Source organism: Elgaria multicarinata, chromosome 6 (genome assembly GCF_023053635.1).
Source record: "Elgaria multicarinata webbii isolate HBS135686 ecotype San Diego chromosome 6, rElgMul1.1.pri, whole genome shotgun sequence".
Classification (NCBI taxonomy): Eukaryota; Metazoa; Chordata; class Lepidosauria; order Squamata; family Anguidae; genus Elgaria; species Elgaria multicarinata.
In genome coordinates, this window is record NC_086176.1 from 91261099 (window position 1) to 91279073 (window position 17975).

The following is a 17975-nucleotide window of genomic DNA, read 5'->3' on the forward strand; positions in this document are numbered from 1 at the left end:
AGAAGTCCATTTAAATCACCTTTCATTGACCTTTCTTTATTTCCTTGTGTAGCTATTTAAGACACACAAGCTTCAGGCAGCCTGTATTTCTCATAACAATGCCCTCTGGCTGTTAGCACCAAGTCATTGCTCCCCCAAAACAGATACTGATTGAGTTAGGGTGGCCAGTCACCCTACTTTACAGAGGACAGTCCTCTGTTTTGGAGAGCTGGCAGAGGACAGCCCTCTATTTAAAGGTGTCCTCTTGAGAAGAGGTGAGCACTCCAAATCTGGTTTAAAACCAAAAAACCCTAAGCAAGGAGAGCATCAAGGGCCATGGGATTGCCCATCAGTAGTTACCACTTGGACACCAGACTGCACAGGCAGCACATGTCACCCTTGGCCTGATCCAGCATGGGTCTTCTTATGTTCTTAATAGGAATCCAAAATGGAATAAAATGAGTTTGGATTTCTATGAATCCGATGCGCAGTATCCACAGCAGACCAGCTATTTCTGAGTTGCACAGATTCCGTGAACTTACGAACGGTCTTTTTTCCTTACTTTTCCTAATTTTATACAAATTTAATAGCAGAAAAACATTGGCTGAAAATATGCATGTCTCCTGCAAGCTAAAGCATAAAAATGCACATTTTTTGGGGGGGGGGGGATTTGCACATTTCCACACATGCAAATTTGTGCGAATGCAAATTTGCAGAAATTAGGGAAATTATAAAAATTCTGATTCCATCAATGAGCGAATGACAGAACAAAATACACCTGACAATCCACGAAGTGAAATGGAATAGATTTTACAAAATCCTTAATCCCTAATTCTTAAGATAATAATAATAATAATAATAATAATAATAATAATAATAATAATAATAATAATAATAGAGAATGGCTCAGAGCGCTTACAGAGTACTTTTGCCCACCATGCTCAACACCTCCCCCAGAATCTGGAATTAGTAGGACGGATTTCTTGATGAGTACTAGGAGTTTTAGAAGGCTCAAGTGCCAGCAACTCTTATTGTTTAATTGAAACACCAGTTCTCCATATTAATAACAGTTTGTCCCGCACAACTGTGTCTCTCTTTAAACTGTGTTTTCTTCAGTCTTCATAACATGCAATCCTGAAGCTGAAGTCTATTACTTTTTTCTGTAGCCTCAATCTTCTTCAAGGTGGGAGGTAAAATCCTTATGTAAACTCTTAATGTAAGGCCCTTGTGTGTCGTTTAGTTGAAATCATGGACTGATCTGGGCCGATTCAAAGGTTGAGCAAGGGCAAATGATTTATGAGTCACACACGCCTGTGAAAAATTACTGCACATACACTGCCTCAAGTAGGCAGCATGTGAGAACCACAACTTCGTATCTGACACATGCTTATCTGAACGTTCCAACTCTTTCTCAGAAACAGTAAAGGAATCCTACAAGGGTATGTTGTTTTTTTCTCTCTCTTTCAGAGAAGTAGTTAGCCTTCTTGAACTGTGATTGGGAAAGAACCAACATTTGGTTTTAAGGAAAGCAAAGAGAAGATTTCTCAAGTTTTATTCCTGACGCATGGACAAGCAGGTTGATTTCCGTTGTGGTTTGGTTTTGTGACGTACGTCGGAGACTTACCTGTCATATAAAACAAACCATGCCCACCCCAGGTCCTTTCTCAACTGTTTATCGGCTGGCTGTTTAACTGAAACTTGTGCTGCTTCCTCAATATGTATTAGCCTTGAGGCTGATTTCTTGAGGCAAGAGGACAAGGAAATGTAGTCAAACCAATGAGTTGACTCAGAAACTTGGTAGCCAAACGCACAGATGAAATATATGACTAATAAATGTGTGGTGTCCTGAAAGCACGGGTTTCTTATCTCTCCACATGAAGTAGTAATGCAGCATACCCACAAGAGCGATCACATTGACTCACGCCATTTCACTACTATGTGGCCATTTAAATGTTAGGAATGAAAAGTCCCAAAGACTAACATGAAAAATTAGGCCTGTGTAATTCACATGTTGTTGGCTAATGTTACACCCTACCAATGATAATATTCCACAATCAGGTTATTTGGAGGACATCCTGGTGGGTGGCAGCTTTATTTCCTCTGTTCCCTCCCTACCATGTGCTACACAATGTTGTAGAACAACAAACAGGACTATGCAATGCTCCAAGCTGCCCTTTGTGTGATGAGCAGCCCCTTGTTTTCCAGAATGCTAAACCCTCTTCTTTCCTTTTTTTCTCCTCCACTGTGAAAATTGTCTCATATTATGTAGCAGCAACAGGGTACAGAATAGCTTGAATAGTCCTGTCTCCAGAACCCCAAAACTAAGTAAACAGGGGTGTCGCTAGAAAATGTTAAACCCTGGACTTACTGGTCTTATGGGCTGCCCAGTTAGACCCTTAGGGAAAACGTATGAAAGGAAGACAAGACTCTGGTATCTTTAAGGGTTGAATAGAAAAGGGAATGTCAGGAGGTGTCATTTGTATGCATGCAGCAGCTGGTGAAATTCACTCTTCATCACAACAGTTAAAGCTGTAGGAGCCCTGCCTTCTTGACCAAATACCCTTTTCTATACAACTCTTAAAAGATACAGAAGCCCTGTCCTTCTTTCCATATGGTCACCCTACTTTAGACTGCAATGTGTGTTACTTCAGCTATGAAGCACGCAAGTAGTATTTCCCTTTTCCCATCTCTGCTATTTCATGCTTTTCAACTGCTTCTGCATTTCTGGCATATTAGGGTATGTCTGGGGTGGGGGTACAAAATATGTGAATTTCTGGCATGTTTTGTACCCCGCAAAAGTACAAAAACACAGATTTTCCCACCCATGTGTGTGTGTGTGTTTGTGTGTTTCTATATATACATATCCTGAGCATTTAAACTTAAAATGTAACACTATCATCACTACAGGAATAAAATGGAGTTTGCTTTTGCTGCGCTGAGGCTAAACTCATTTACTAAACTCATTTATAACAAAACATCATTTTGTTATAGCAAAGAATAAGGTATCTTTACAGGAGAAATAATCAAATGAACATCTATCACCATGTGCATGTCTGGCCAGCCACCCACTAATTATAAAATGTTTCAAAATGTAAATGGAATGAAAGCCTGCTGTGGCAACCAGGATGAGCCATAGTGTGTCCCAGCATGCCTATGCCACAGGGCTGGTGTCAAGGGTAGGCATGGTCAGGCACTTGCTGGGGGTTCACACCCTAGCAGGGACCCTCTGGAGTTGCTCCTCTTCACCATTGCAACCTGCATGTTCACCTGCCTCTTGCTCTGGACCAGACGACAGTGGTGGTGAGACAGAGGAGCAGCAAATGCCGCTGCCTACTTGCTCCCTGGTTCTCTGCCTGCCCAGCAAGCAAATGTTAGCATTGATGAGGAAGAGGTTGAGGAGCAATAGCAATTGGTGACAAGGGTGGTGAGGGGGTAGATTTACTGAAGGAGGGGCCGATTGAGGGAGTCTTACCCATGTGCCCTCAAAAACCTGGAGCTGGCACTACATAAGGGCAAGGATTCCAAACATAAATCCCAAAATGTATCAAAAGATTCAGAAAGGTAAGCCTTGTTGCCTCTCTGTCCTCTCCTTTCACCTGCAGTCCCCACCCCCCTGCACCCTCCAAATCTGCTCTGGAGAACCCCTCAATGTGGACTTCCACTGGTGGAAGAATGTTTCTGGACCTGACCCCAATATGTACTTCTATAGGTGAAAAGCAACTGCAGATGCTGGCCGTTATGTGACCCAAATGGTTCCATACATGCACAAGAGGGAGGTATCACTGGGCTTGGGGGAACCAGAGTGGGGGAGGAGCAGGAGGAGGAGGAGGAGGAGGAGGAGAAGCAGGAGGAGAAGAAGCAGAAGCAGAAGAAGAGGAGACAACCACCACCAACACCTGAAGACCAACTATACTGGCCACTGAATGATGGCTTACTAATGGGAGGCAGGCAGGAAAACTAGGGCAAAGGAGGGGCATGGAATGGAGTATCCCAGAAGAGGGCAAGAGCAAGAATCATAGAATTATAGAATAATAGAGTTGGAAGGGGCCTAAAAGGCCATCGAGTCCAACCCCGTACTCAGTGCAGGAATCCACCCTACAGCATACTTGACAGATGGTTGTCCAGCTGCCTCTTGAAGGCCTCTAGTGTGGGAGAGACCACAACCTCCCTAGGTAACTGGTTCCATTGTCATACTGCTCTAACAGTCAGAAAGTTTTTCCTGATGTCCAGCCGGAATCTGACTTCCTGTAACTTGAGCCTATTATTCCGTGTCCTGCACTCTGGGAGGATCGAGAAGAGATCCTGGCCCTCCTCTGTATGACAACCTTTTAAGTATTTGAAGAGTGCTATCATGTCTGCCCTCCATCTTCTCTTCTCCAGGTGAAACATGCCCAGTTGTTTCAGTCTCTCTTCATAGGGCTTTGTTTCCAGACCCTTGATCATCCTGGTTGCCCTCCTCTGAACATGCTCCAGCTTGTCTGTGTCCTTCTTGAAGTGTGGTGTCCAGAACTGGATGCAATACTCTAGATGAGGCCTAACTAGGGCCGAATAGAGAGGAACCAGTACCTCATGCAATTTGGAAGCTATACTTCTATTAATGCAGCCCAAAATAGCATTTGCTTTTCTTGCAGCCATATCGCACTGTTGGCTCATATTCAGCTTGTGATCTACAACAATTCCAAGATCCTTCTCATTTGTAGTATTGCTGAGCACTCCAGACTGCAACATTTTGTACCTAGTTCATTTTTAGCTTACTGGGGAAAGTGTCTTTTACTATGCCATTCGTGGGTCTGCCTCACAAAGTACATATTTTGTCCCATATATGTCTGTGTAAAAGAAATATGGCCTTCAGCTGTATACAGTAATACACCCAGACAGCGTGGCAAGTCTTGCAACAGGAAGCAGTCTTCAGCAGTCAGTTACTCCTGTTGCCCTTGAGGCTATTACATTTTCTTCTGAACAGAAGAAGGCTGTTCTGACACGCTCTGCTGAGGCCATCTGCAGAACTTAAGGTGATGTGTCAAGGGAATCTCACAGATCATCACCAGCAGGCAATAGCACTGTCTGGGCTATGGTTGTCTTGATTGGCATGGTGGAACATTGAAGGAAGTCCCAAGAAATGGACAGATCTCAAAGTGACAGTGGTCACTGGAATTCTGCTTTTTTCCTAATTAGACTCTCCGTTTATCCAAAATTAAGTCCTACAGAAGAAAAGGATGCTCCTACCTAGGGCTGGCCCTACCATGAGGCAGAGTGAGGCAATAGCCTCAGGTAGCAGATAATATGTGTCATAAATAACCCATGGGCTGTTGTTGGGATGGTGTGAACCAGATCATTCCCTCTCTCTGTTAAAGTGTGTGTGTGTGTGTGTGTGTGTGTGGTATTAGTGATCTGCAATAGAGAATTCTCTATGTCTAAACTGCAATTCCCAGTGTTCTTTGGGGAAAGCTGTGGTAGTTAAAGTTTTCTAAAACAAATATTTGTAGTAGATACACCCTCATAGTTGCTGCTCAGAACCAGCGAGGGCATTGGAGTGTGAAAAAAACAAAACTTATGATTAAAGTTTTTCCCTTACCCATTTTGCTAAAACGTTTTGTAGCTTGCCATAGCCAATAGAAACAAGAGCTAGGGGAAAGAAAGAAACAGAGGAAGAAATGCCATAGGTCAATATTGTCCCAAATGCTGAATCCCTGATGAGGCCGAAGATGGTTCCTGGTTCCACGTGAATCCTTGTTCAAGACAACACGTCAACACATATAATGAAATGACTCGCCATCCCTCCAGAGCCTGTACAGACCAAAGTTCAAGCACTGGATCGTTGCAGACTCCAAACATCCCCAACTGTTCTTCTCTCTCTAAACAGTTGCAATACCTACTTTGCACCAAATAGAAATGCCTCTCACCTGGAGGGATTTCCAGTAGACCGATCCAGTGGCATCCTAGCCCTGACCGTTCCATTCCACTAGCATACATGCTCATACACACATTCACTCTTACACAAATACTCACACATGCTCACAAACTCATGCTTACACACACACACACATGCTCACACACTTATGCTCAAACACACACACACTGACACACACACACACAGTCACGGTCACACACACTTTCTCTGTCTCTGTCTCTCTCTGCCTCTCTCTCTCACACAGACACACACACACACAGAGCCTACATTGGTTCCAGTGGAGGCTATAAAAGGTCTGATTGCAGTGGGGGAGAGGTAAGCCACTATATTGGGGAGGGGAGAGTTAGCCCGCCCCTCCCCCAGAGCCATTCCTCAAGAAATCTTCTCCCTTGCTGCAAGTAGGTTTTTCAAGAACCTCCACTGGCACCAATGGAGGCTTTTAAAAAGTCTTAATGCAGCTTGGACAGGGATGCAGGGGAAACAGCCTTGTCTCTGCTAAGGGATCAGAGATAAGGCCGGGATGCTGGCAGGCCAGATGGGCCCCTCCCGCAGGCCTCCGTTTCCCCATCCCGGCGTTATCACAAAGCATGCTTGCGGATGGCACAAATGTTGCCACGCCTCATGATAAACACTGCACTTAATTGGGGCCAGTTTCAGTCACTTCAAAGCAAGCGCCACTCGACCTAGTAATATAACCCTTCCCCTTGTCCCAGAATGGCTGCTCAAGATATTCACCTCCAGGTCATGAAACTCCAGTCACTTTCATAGGTCTGAAATTGGTTCAGCGAGGCCTTGGTTTGTATTTTGTGGTGCAATTAAAGTTGTGCCTCTTTTTGCTCAAAAATGGACAGAGCATAGCGGAGATTCTAGCCTTTTCTCTTCTCCATTAGCCCTGTTTGCCAAAGGACAAGATGGCAAGTTTGGTAACGTTCATGAGATTCCCAATCCTTTCAAGCTCAAGGTGGAAGAGGAGGATGAGGCATTTGCAAGAGAGAAGGGGGATGCAGCTAAACCCAGCATCGGCTTCAGGTTTCTGAGGCCCTTGGCCAGCTCACCCCAATGGGCCCCTCTCCCTCATTGAGCTGCCTCACACGACAGGACAGCCCACCATGGATTAATTTAGCTCCAGGGGCTGTCGTGTTGTGCCTGTTTCTAAGCTAAACAGTCCTAGCTGCCGTAACCTTTCCTCATAGGGGAATTGCTCCTGCCCCTTGATTATTTTAATCATGAACTGAACATGCTCAGACCTCATTGAATTGTTATTTGGGGAGAGGTGGATTCTCCCATTAAGCCTTTTCTTCCTAATTATTAGTATTAGTTTTTTGTTCTTCTGCAAACCTTGGGTTTCCCCAAGCCTGCTGATAACTCCCTCGTGTGTGTGTTTGTGTGTGTGTGTGTGTGTGTGTTGCTGCTTTGGCTACATAAGAATCCACAATTGAACGAGTTCACTATTATTATTTTGGAATTAATTCAGTATGGATCATTGGGTGGGATGTAGCTTTTGAATGGATGCTTTCCCCCACTTTTTTATATTGTATTCCAGTCTGCCAAAATAAAAGCTTACTTGGGAAGGAAATTTGCATTTTCCAGCATCTCTTACTTTTTTTAAAAAAAAGTGTTGAAAGGCAGCCTGAAATCCAGCATGGAACTAATTAGATGACTATTTTTTATAGTTAGGGTGACCATATAACCGGATTTGCCCGGATTTGTCTGGGTTTTTGCTGACAAATCCGGGAGGGGAAATCCGGATTTTCCAACGAGCAGCTCTAATGGAACTTAACAAAAATGCTTATAGCTCCATCATTTTTTAAGCTAAAGACATGAAACTTGGCACGATGGTAGCTCTTAGGAAGGACTTTAGTCATACCAAATTGAAACAGATCCATTCATCCATTGATTTTTTAGGAATTTTTTTAAAAATTAAGTTTTTTAAATTATTATTTTTAAACTGTCATTTTTAAAGATAAAGAGCTGAAAGTTGGAACCATGATAGATTTTAGGTAGAGCTTTAGCCATACCAAATTTGAAACAGATTTGTTCATCCATTGATTTTTAGGAATTTTTTAAAATTTGAGGATTTAATTTTTTTAAAAAATGTTATTTTTAAAGATAAAGAGATGAAACTTGGCACCATGATTGCTCTTAACAAGGACTTTAGCTATGCCAAGTTTGAAACAGATCTGTTCATCCATTGAGTTTTAGGATTTTTTTCAAAGTTTGAGGTTTTAAAATTATTATTTTTAAATGACATTTTTAAAGATAAAGGGCAGAAAGTTGGCACCATGATAGCTCTTAAGGAGAAATTTAGCCATGCCAAGTTTGAATCAGATCTGTTCATCCATTGTTTTTTTAGGATTTTTTTAAAAGTTCAAAGTTTTAAAATTATTGTGTTTTAAAACTGCTGGAGCCATATCCTTCAAATTCAGGTTGTCAAACCTCCTCTTGGGGTGTTGCACATTGAGCAGTTTCAGCCCTTGGCATTAAGGGGATCTCCAGTCTTTAGGTAAGAAGTCTTGGGCAAGCAGGGCACCTTTCCTGTTGCAGATTTGGTGGGCAGTTGGGTACCTGGAGCTCAGCAGAGGCAAGGCATCCACAAATAAAAATGCCATTGAATCTCTCACTTGTTCTTTATTTCAGTGATTTTAACATTAAGATGTTATGTAGAACTAGGGTGACCATATTTGGGAAACCAAAAAAGAGGACACCTAGTGTGTGTGGGGGAAGCAGCTTTCTGAGTCCTGCAGAAAGTACGTTATTCCCCCGCCACCTTAAAGAACCCGATTGGAGTGGAGGAGGGGAAAGGATTTCATTCTGCACCACCACCATCCACTCCAATTGGGGCCTTTTCTATAATGTCCAGGAATGACCCACTTTCCCCTTTAAGACCTCAATTGGAGCTTGGGGTGGGGGAATGATGTGCCTCAAGAAAGCATGTCATTCCCTCCTGCCATGCTTCCTTAAAGAGGAAGGTGTGTCATTCCAGGACATTATTGAAAATTATAGAAAATCCCCGACACCATGGAAAGAACAAAAACCAGGACAAATCCGGGGAAATCCTGACAGTTGGTCACCCTATGTAGAACAGATTTGTCTTAAATGTGTGCTGTAAAATCAGACATGTGACCAAGGCTATGTTTGGGTGGGCACGCCCCCTTAGTGCTGGACACGCCCCCTTGGAGCCGGCCATGTTGTCCTCCTTTTTGGTTTCCAAACATGGTCACCCTATAGTGATACAAGATAAAGCAGTAGATGCTTCATCTTGACTAATGCATACCTTCACTTATTGTCCCTGGCAGCACCTTCTCTTTGGCTTATCTTTTCTCAATTATAATCGCTAGTTATTCAAAGAATATATGGTCGGAAGAATTCAGTTTTTCAGCTAAACATTTCTCCAGAATGTCTTAAAACTTTAGGGGGAGAAAGGACTGGCCTACATATGCAGAAGAATAAGCTTCTCAGAAGTAAAGTTTACTCCCCACAAGTAAACAACTAGCACATATGAGAAAACAACACTAACCCACTCCTTTCTGTGCTAATTTTCTACTGGCAGGGAGTCATGTGTGTGTTAATGCAGGGAACATTTAAAAGGGTTTTATGCTCTACATACTGCCTTAAGTGGCACAGTCCATTCTACCCCCTCAGGAATCCACCACCTTATTCCCAGTTCATTCTGATGCATATATAGGCCAGGCCAGAGTCTCTAATCCATGGATAAATAACCACAGACATGTCAATTTAAACCCATTTTCTGGAAAGGAAATAGCACCACATATTTATATGCATCACCAGATTATTTGTATTAGAATGTGTGAACTGGCTGCATTAAAAAAGTATTTTGTTCGAAGTGAGGTGAGTTGATATGAAAGTTCTGGTTTTGGTGTTTGATCTCTAATGTCTCCTTCACACAACCTTGACTCATCAAGGGATGCACACTCACTGTGACCTGGTTTTATTTCATTTTATTTCTTACATTCCATCCAATGGCCATATCTCTCTGGATGGTACACAGTACGGCTTGTACATCACAACAACCCACTGTTAGTTAAATCATGGTTTGTAGAAAATGAAACGGCAGCGAGTGCTGTCTTTAACCCAAGAACCATGGATTACATGTCTGGGTTGTTCCTTCTTTGGGTTTAGATGCACAGACAATAACCAAGGGATGGAGTGCCCTGGGTTGTTGAGCTCAGTAGGAGAAGCTGTGAAGCAGCCCTCAATTCTACTGAATTGGGTGGCTCGTGCTTCTAAATAGGCAAGCCTACTAGTGCAGCCTTCTTTCATATTATTAAGAGTAAAGTTGGCAGGTACTGAGCTGTGACATGAATTCTGCTGGAAATATCACCAGTTCTCTTTCAATTCATGAACTCAGGAATGTCCTGGTTCCAAATCCAATAGGGCATTTTTGTTTGTTTATTTGCACCAGTTAGAATCTGTACAATATTTGAAGGACACTTTTCTATTCTGGAGTGGTAAGCATCTCGGAATTTTGTTAATGCTCTAATGAAAGATACTGGAGACATAATAAAACAGTCTGAGCTTGGCAATTCACACTCTATTATTCCTTAATATATTTCTGTCCAAACTCTCCAAGTTGCTCCATATTATGCACACATACACACTTGGCAGTCCCTTTGTAATGTGGACAAGCATTTATTGTTCATACGGACTCAGACATTCCCTTAATTATTATGTGTGGATTGTGTGGTTGAAACATGTATAGGCTAAGTAAAATGTGCATTAATATGCCATGGCAGCTAGCCAGTCCTGAACATTCCTTAAAATTGGCCTAATGTTGTGATGATTGCATTAAAAGTCATCTAGGAAAATCTAGAAAGGGTGTTTTTAGGTACCAGGATCTTTCTTTCCATTCCATTAACTTTGTTTCTACTGCCACTCAGTGCAGTAGAGTGGTGGGGATAAAGGAAAATCAAAATACACAACTCTTGTCAAACGTTTCAAGCATGAAGTATAAAGTGATTGACTGAAGTCCATAGCTATGAGTATCATTTATGGACCATGCTGCTGTCAGCCTTGACAGTTTTTGAGGGCCCTATGGCAAACGATAGATAGATAGATAGATAGATAGATAGATAGATAGATAGATAGATAGTAATAAAGTATTTAGCCAGCTCTCATCACCTCAATATTGTCTGTCAACATCATTTAAAATAAAAATAAATTGCATGCTTTTTGTCTGTTTTTGCAGATATAGATAGATAGATAGATAGATAATTTATTTATTTATTCATTTAAGTTATATCCTACCTTTTTTCATCTTCTTCCAAGAAACCCTCTCCATTTTATCCTTTTATCCTCACAAGGACCCTGTGAGGAAGGTTGGGCTGAGAGTCTATGACTGGCCCAAAGTCACCCAGTGAGCTTCCATGGTCAAGTGGGGACTAGAACTCGGATCTCCCGACTCCCAGTCTAACACTCTAGCCACTGCACCACACTGGCTCTCTCATATATGCAGGAGGAATGAGGTCAGGCAGTGTTCATCTTCCTCCACTAGCAGTAGTTGATTTATTAAATGAAAGTGGCCTAGATAGGTAAAGCCTGCTGGGCTACAACTTCCCTTGATTTAGGAGTCCTGCTCCTAAACCCAATGTGTTGGGGTTGGTTGTGGTTACTCTGTACTGACAGAAAGGTACATTGTGCATTGGGATGTTGCTCCTCAAACTTATGGGGCCAATCCCACCTCCTTGGGGTTCTAATATGACCCTCTGTGATTCTCCAGAAGTCCGTGTCCTGTGTCGCTGTCCCCCTTTCCTCTTCCTCCTCAGCTGCCCATCATTTGATGGTTCCCCAGCTTTTGCATGGGTTTTCCTCCATTCTAAACAGAAGAGCTTTAAACTACCATAGGCTGGTATTTTGGCCCAACCCCTTTTGCCTTCGGCCCTGCCCACCACTGGAATGCCTTCTCTGAAACTGAATTCGTCCCACAGCCTGAAAGAGGTTCAATATTCCTGTACATGATCACAGTCGCGTTTTATTACCACCCTGTATTTTCCAGAGTTAAGCACTGTGACATGGAAAATAAGATTTGGGACTTGGTCTTTGAAAGCCTGAGTCAGGTTCAGCCCTGTCCTTAGTTTTCCTCCTTCAGTTCCCACATTGACAGACTTATGGGGGTGGGTAGTCAAATAAAACCTAATTGATGTTGTGCCTCTGAGGTAAAGTTTTGGAAGAGATTTTTTCTCATCTCCCAAAGCAAACTGTGTGATGAACACGTCATTCATACACCTTCCATCGGGGATTTGGTTTTAAGTAAATATACTGCAATATTTGAAAATGCCTTTCTTGCTGAACCTTTGGCTAGACAGACTTATATGCATTGCACTGAAATTGACTATGCAAATATTCACAGTAATTCTCCGGACGTATAAGTTACCTAAAGCAAAAGAGCCCATGCGGTCTGGTAGACAGAGCGAGAAAGAGAGATATGACAGACTTGCATCTAAATCATTTTACCTCACTATGGATTCATTTGGGTGACCTCATTTTCCACTCTGAAATGTGAGAATACAGTTCCCCTTCCAAGAGTTGTGTTGAGGCCCAAAGAGATTATAGGCACAATCCAGCCAAAGTTAGGCATAAATAAATCAGATTGATTTCAGGGAGAGATTTAATGCCGTGCTTAACCCATTGAAGTTGGCAGGGGCTTAAAAGCACTTACCTTGGCTGGATTGTATACCAAGATGGTAAAATGCTGTACCTCTTAAGTGTGCTAAATACATGATTAGCAATGATAATGGTTTCAGGTCAGAAGAGGGGGCATAGAGCACTTAAGAATCCACATTACTGTGATCTGATCAGTGAAGAAACACTTCACAATTGATACGCAAGAAGGCGGATGGAAAAGCAAACAGAGGTAAACCAGTATGGGACCAGTCAGTGCTTCCAGATTCCATATTATGTCTTGCAGTCCTTAATTATCTAAGCGCAGGGTCACATAGCACAGATGTTCCCTGGCACTTTATAGATGAGAAATAATACCTTTGAGCTCCTGGACTTTGAAAGCCACAGCCAGAAACCCTCTTAAGGCCCTTGGACATGTGCTGGCTATCAATGGTGCAGAGTAGGGACAGGGGGTGAATTATGCACCGCCGCCCCCCATACACACACGCATCTTCCCTAACATCTGCCCATGGGGTGTATGGGAAAATATTGTAAAGATTTGCCTGTATCAGTTTCCAGCCCATGTCAAACCAGTCTGCTGGATCATTTTTGGCACACTGTCAAAACTGGCATCCTGTGGGAAATGGTGGGTGGATAAACACAACTGGCTTTCTACCTGGAACGTGTGTGTATGTGGTAGGAGTAGAGTCACCATGTGCAGGCTTCTCACATGGCAGCACTGTGGCCAGAGCATCCTGTGAACAAGTTCTTTCACTATGTTCTGACCCATGTGTGTCCAAGGTGAACTGTTCCCAGAGGGTAAGCTATGTTAGTCTATTACAGCAAAAGCAACAAAGAGTCTTGTGCCACCTAACAAATTGATTCTAGGATCTTTCATGGGCAGTAGACTACGCCATCAGATGCACTGAATATTAGGGTGAGTTTCAGGTTTTTATACAATGCATATGGGGCTTGTGGTGGAGAAAGGCTTCATTGTTTATAATTCTTACCCCAACCCCACCCCACCACATGTACTGTATATAAACTTGAAACTTTTCATAACACTCCATGCATCTGATGAAGTGGGCTATATAGTCCACAAAAGTGTATGCCAAAATTTATTTGTTAGCCTGTAAGGTGCCGCAAGAACTAGTGGCCAAGTTTGCACAATCATGGAACACGGGGCTGTTGCCGTGGGTAACAACCTATCCAAAACCATGGCCTTCAGTAGGTTTCTGGGTGGCTTACTAGCTATGGCAACAAGCCATGCTACCCAGGTTGGCCTGACATGACAAGCCACGCTGCTGGGGGTAATTATGCTAAACTTCCTGGCATGCACAGGAAGGGGAAATAAGCTATGATGGCTTATTTCTCCTCCGTGATCGTGCAAACCAGGTCTCTTTGATGTTCATGGTTAGCTGGCTGTTCAAGTGCTCCACCATGCCACTGCCCCTGACAGACCACCACAAAGACGACCATTTTGCCATGGCTACCATACTTGGCCAGCTTGGTGAAAGAAAGAAAAAAGAATCCAACAGTGCCATTAGGGCAAAACTTTTTGTAAATTTATATTTATGTTTTAATTGTACATGTTTTAATCTTGTAAACCACCTTGAGTCCCAGTACTGGGAGGAAAAGCAGGATATAAATAAATAAATACAACTTTGGAGCAGAAGCCCAGGGCAATAGGAGGGCCCCCAAATGCATGAGGCCTGGCTTATTATTTTTAGCACAGAAATAAATGAATTAATGCACATAATTAAAGGGGGGGGCAATCATAAGACCATTATGCCCAGAGTATAAACTTGCCCAATGGCACCACTGAAGTAGCCCTCCAGTGCAGAAATGTTGTGCCAATCGTGGGCCAAACTTCCTTGAGTTTAACTTTGCCCATCTGCGGTGTGCAGCCATGGCAACTTTCCCACCAAGCGCGGGAAGTCCAAAGCGACCCCAGGGTACGAAGAGGCCTTCATCTTGTTTATGTACCCTCTCCTCCAAGGCCCCGAACAGCAGCAGCCGTGCGGGCCTGGGGGGTGGCTCGTGGTTATACAAGGCGCTCACTCTCTGAAGAAGGGGGTCGAGAAGGGGATTTCTTGGCCACGTCATGGGCCCTCTCCCGGCTTGGCCCGCGCAGGTGGCCACGGCCTGCGCGAAATAAGCCGCGTGGGACCCCATCTGTGTACTCGTTCAGAGCCACAGCCGCCCCGCGAAGGGCGGGGGCAGCGCAAGCCGTCGGCTCCGCGCCGAGTTTTCTCTTTCTCCCCCCACCCCCATAGCTCCACCACCGCAAACACTGCGCCCTCCCCGCTGTTAAAACTCCGGCGGCGGCGCGTGTTCAAAGGCAGGAGCGCTGAGGCGCTTTTCTCTCTCACCGCGAGACCTTCATGAAGTGTGGAGGGAAAGAAAAAGAAGCGCGCTTTATTTTCAGGGGCTAAAAAGCGCGAAGGGGGAGAAGGAAAGAAAGAGGGACGGCTGAAGGAGCAGGCGAGCTTCCCCTAGAAAGCAGACGCACGAAGCCCAGCGCGGTTTTTTGGTTTTTTCCCCTCTCTTTTCTTCAGCCGCGCGGCTTCTCCTGCGCAAAGAGGAGAAGTTGAGCAAACAGGAAACGTGGTGGCCGCACACACGGTGGTGGCGGCGGCAGCAGCACTGGCCGCCGTCGCCGCCCTGATTCATTGGAGCTTGAAGCTTTCTCACAGGGGGAGGGGGGAGGGAGGCGGTGTTGCCTGCCTGCCTGCCTTCCTGCCTCCAGTCTGAGGGGAGGAAAGCGCTGGGCTGCGTGACTCCCAAAGTCTCTCGCTTGCCAGAGAGAAAGAGACAGTCACGGAGACGCGGCTCCTTGCGCCGGCTTGCCGCCGCCGCCGCCTCCAGCCAGCCAGCCAGCCAGCCGGCCAACTACCGCGCGCTCCGAGACTTGAGGGCCTGCGCACCCCGCGAGGACCAGGCGCGCGTCTCCTCTTCTCCCGCTCGCCTCCCCTCCGGCAAGCACCGCCGCAACAAGCGCCTCTCCGGCCCGTCAAGTGTCTGCCTCGAGTTGAGAAGGGAAGGCTGGAGCGGCTTTTGTTTCTTCGTGGTTCCCGCCGGAGACCTAAGCCCGCCTTTCTCCTCCATTGCGCGGCCTTAACAATATGAAGGAGCAGCACTCATGTGTGGGCACTGGGCATCCCCCCATGGCTGGGTATGGCAGGATGGACCCGTTGGAGCTTGCTGTTAGCCCCGTGAAACGTTTGCGAACTGAGTACGCCTTTCCCTATCTCTTCGCAGAGGAGGCCTACCAAAAACTGGCCAGCGAGACCCTGGAGGAGTTGGACTGGTGCCTGGACCAGCTGGAAACCTTGCAGACCAGGCACTCCGTCAGTGAAATGGCCTCGAACAAGGTAGGATCACCCCCCCACCCCACCCCGACATTTCCCTCCCTCCCTCACCCATCCTTCCTTCTTCAGACACACTCTTTTGCCTTGCCCTGTTTTCGCCTCTACCAAGAACTGGCTACTTCTCAGCCCATGTGTCAAAAGTACCACAACAGCTTTGCCCAACTCGGCGCCCTCGGGATGCTTTGGGTCTACACCCCCACCCCCTTTTGTCCCCAGCCGTCTTGCTGACTGGAGACAATGAGGGTTGTAGACCATAGTATCTGAGAGGATGCCAAGGCTGTACTACCATCTTGGGGTGCAATTTAGCCAGGCGACTTAAGGAAACTTTCATTCGTGGCTTTTGGGGAAGCCAGCAGTTGTGGAAAATGTTTGCAAACGTTAAATGTGCATGCAGTAATGGGGTTGTTATGGTGTCTCTCTTGACGTGTTATCAGGTCCAAGTGAGAAACTCATTAAGGCTGCTATCCTGGGAGTTCCTCTCCTTCATTTCGGTGGTGGGACTTCCCAGTAAAAGATGGACAGGATTGGGCTACACATTGGATTTTCTTGTCTTTGGTGCATGCTTAGCATCGTTTCCTGTTTGCCTGTTCCTATGCATGTTTGCTTGGAAGCTAAGGCTTGCTTCGGGTAAACTTGTACAGAATTGCAAAACTTTGCAGTTATCTTGAAATGTTATTTAAGGTTCCTTTAATAAAATTGTAGCTGTGGATGAATCAGAGGGCATGTGAAATGTGAAAAGTAGCTTGGGCATTTGAGATTGACAATGATTTTGCTCTTTGAAGCTCCATATAAAATGAGAAGAAGGGGAAAGTTAGAGTAGCCTGATAGGAATTCAGAAGAGGTGGTACAGCTTGGGGTTGAAAGCTTTATATGCCATTTAAAGGTTGTGCGTAAAAGTGCTGCCATTTTAAAAAGATGGTGTGTGCGCTCAATGCTTACGTACAGTAACTTCCCCACAGTTTTTTTGATGTAAATGTCAACTAATAAAAGTTGTGTTAGAAGTGGTTTTGGCTTGTTGTAAATACTCTAAAACAGAGAAAAGCAAGAAAGGCCATGTGTATGGTGGAAACAGATAGGTCTAGGTGTCATGGATACATGCTCCATATGCAAAAGGACAGACAGAATAGAGGCAATGGTGAGCATGTCCCATTGATGTCATTGGAGCTTCCTTCTTCATAAACATGATTAGATTTGCAAAACTAGTTTTCAGCATTTCTAAAGTCACTAAGAAAGGTGTCACAAAGATACATGTCCCCGGCGTGCACATGCAATCACAACAAGAGAAAAGATTCTGCACCACCACCTCTTTTTAAGCTCTCAGTGAAGCTGTTATATTAAAATGCATTTAGATTTCAGCAGAGTAGTGCTTTTCTATGTTTGTGCTTTATTATTCCTCTATGGTTAGTCTCTGTTGCTCTCTGTTTGCCTGCTTTCTCCATGGATCATATCTGGTTGAAGTCTGTCTACACAAACAACAGGATGAGGGAGCAGCAATACCTTTGAGTCTTACGAGCCCCTTGAGCTTGTAACTGAAGGACCAAGACAATGAAGTCACTAGGACTGTAGTCGGTGGTTTTGTGGCCTAGGCTTTCCAATACTTAAGAGATGGATGCTCTTTGTGTGGTGAAGTGATAGCATATTGTTTATGCTATTAACAAAATATTTAGGACCCTTTATTCCAAACTTTCCCAACCTGGTGTCCTCCTCCAGATGTTTTGGACTTCAACTCCCATCAATCCTAGCCAGCATGGTGAATAGTCAGGAATGCTGGAAGTTGTAATTCAACATGTCTAGAAAGTGCCAGATTGGATAAGGACGTCCTACTCTTTATTTGTGTGCAACTTCTTTCCGTAGCACTGGGCATGAGGTTTTGTTATTGTTAATGACAGTGAACCCAGAGTTCTTGCAAACCCAATTTTATTAAGAATTTGCTCCTGCACTTTCTTGGGCATGTGCTAAGCGCACACAAAGGGTAATTTCATACATTGTGCAATAGCAGACCTTGTTTTGCCACAGAGCCTACATTCAGTAGGAAGCTGCAGCCAGTCACAGCTCCCTGATGAATGATCCTGTACAGCATATGCGTTTGCAAGTAG

General features: G+C 44.5%; 1 protein-coding gene across 5 annotated transcripts in view; it reads left to right on the forward strand.

The window, feature by feature from the left end:
* PDE4D (phosphodiesterase 4D) overlaps positions 1–17975 on the forward strand; it is a 574358-nt gene that overhangs the window by 499667 nt on the left and 56716 nt on the right. For all 5 annotated transcript variants that reach the window (XM_063128044.1, XM_063128045.1, XM_063128046.1 and 2 more), the window contains exon 6: positions 15770–15882. In XM_063128044.1, coding sequence (XP_062984114.1) covers positions 15770–15882 — 113 coding nt within the window. The remainder of the gene's footprint in view (positions 1–15769; positions 15883–17975) is intronic.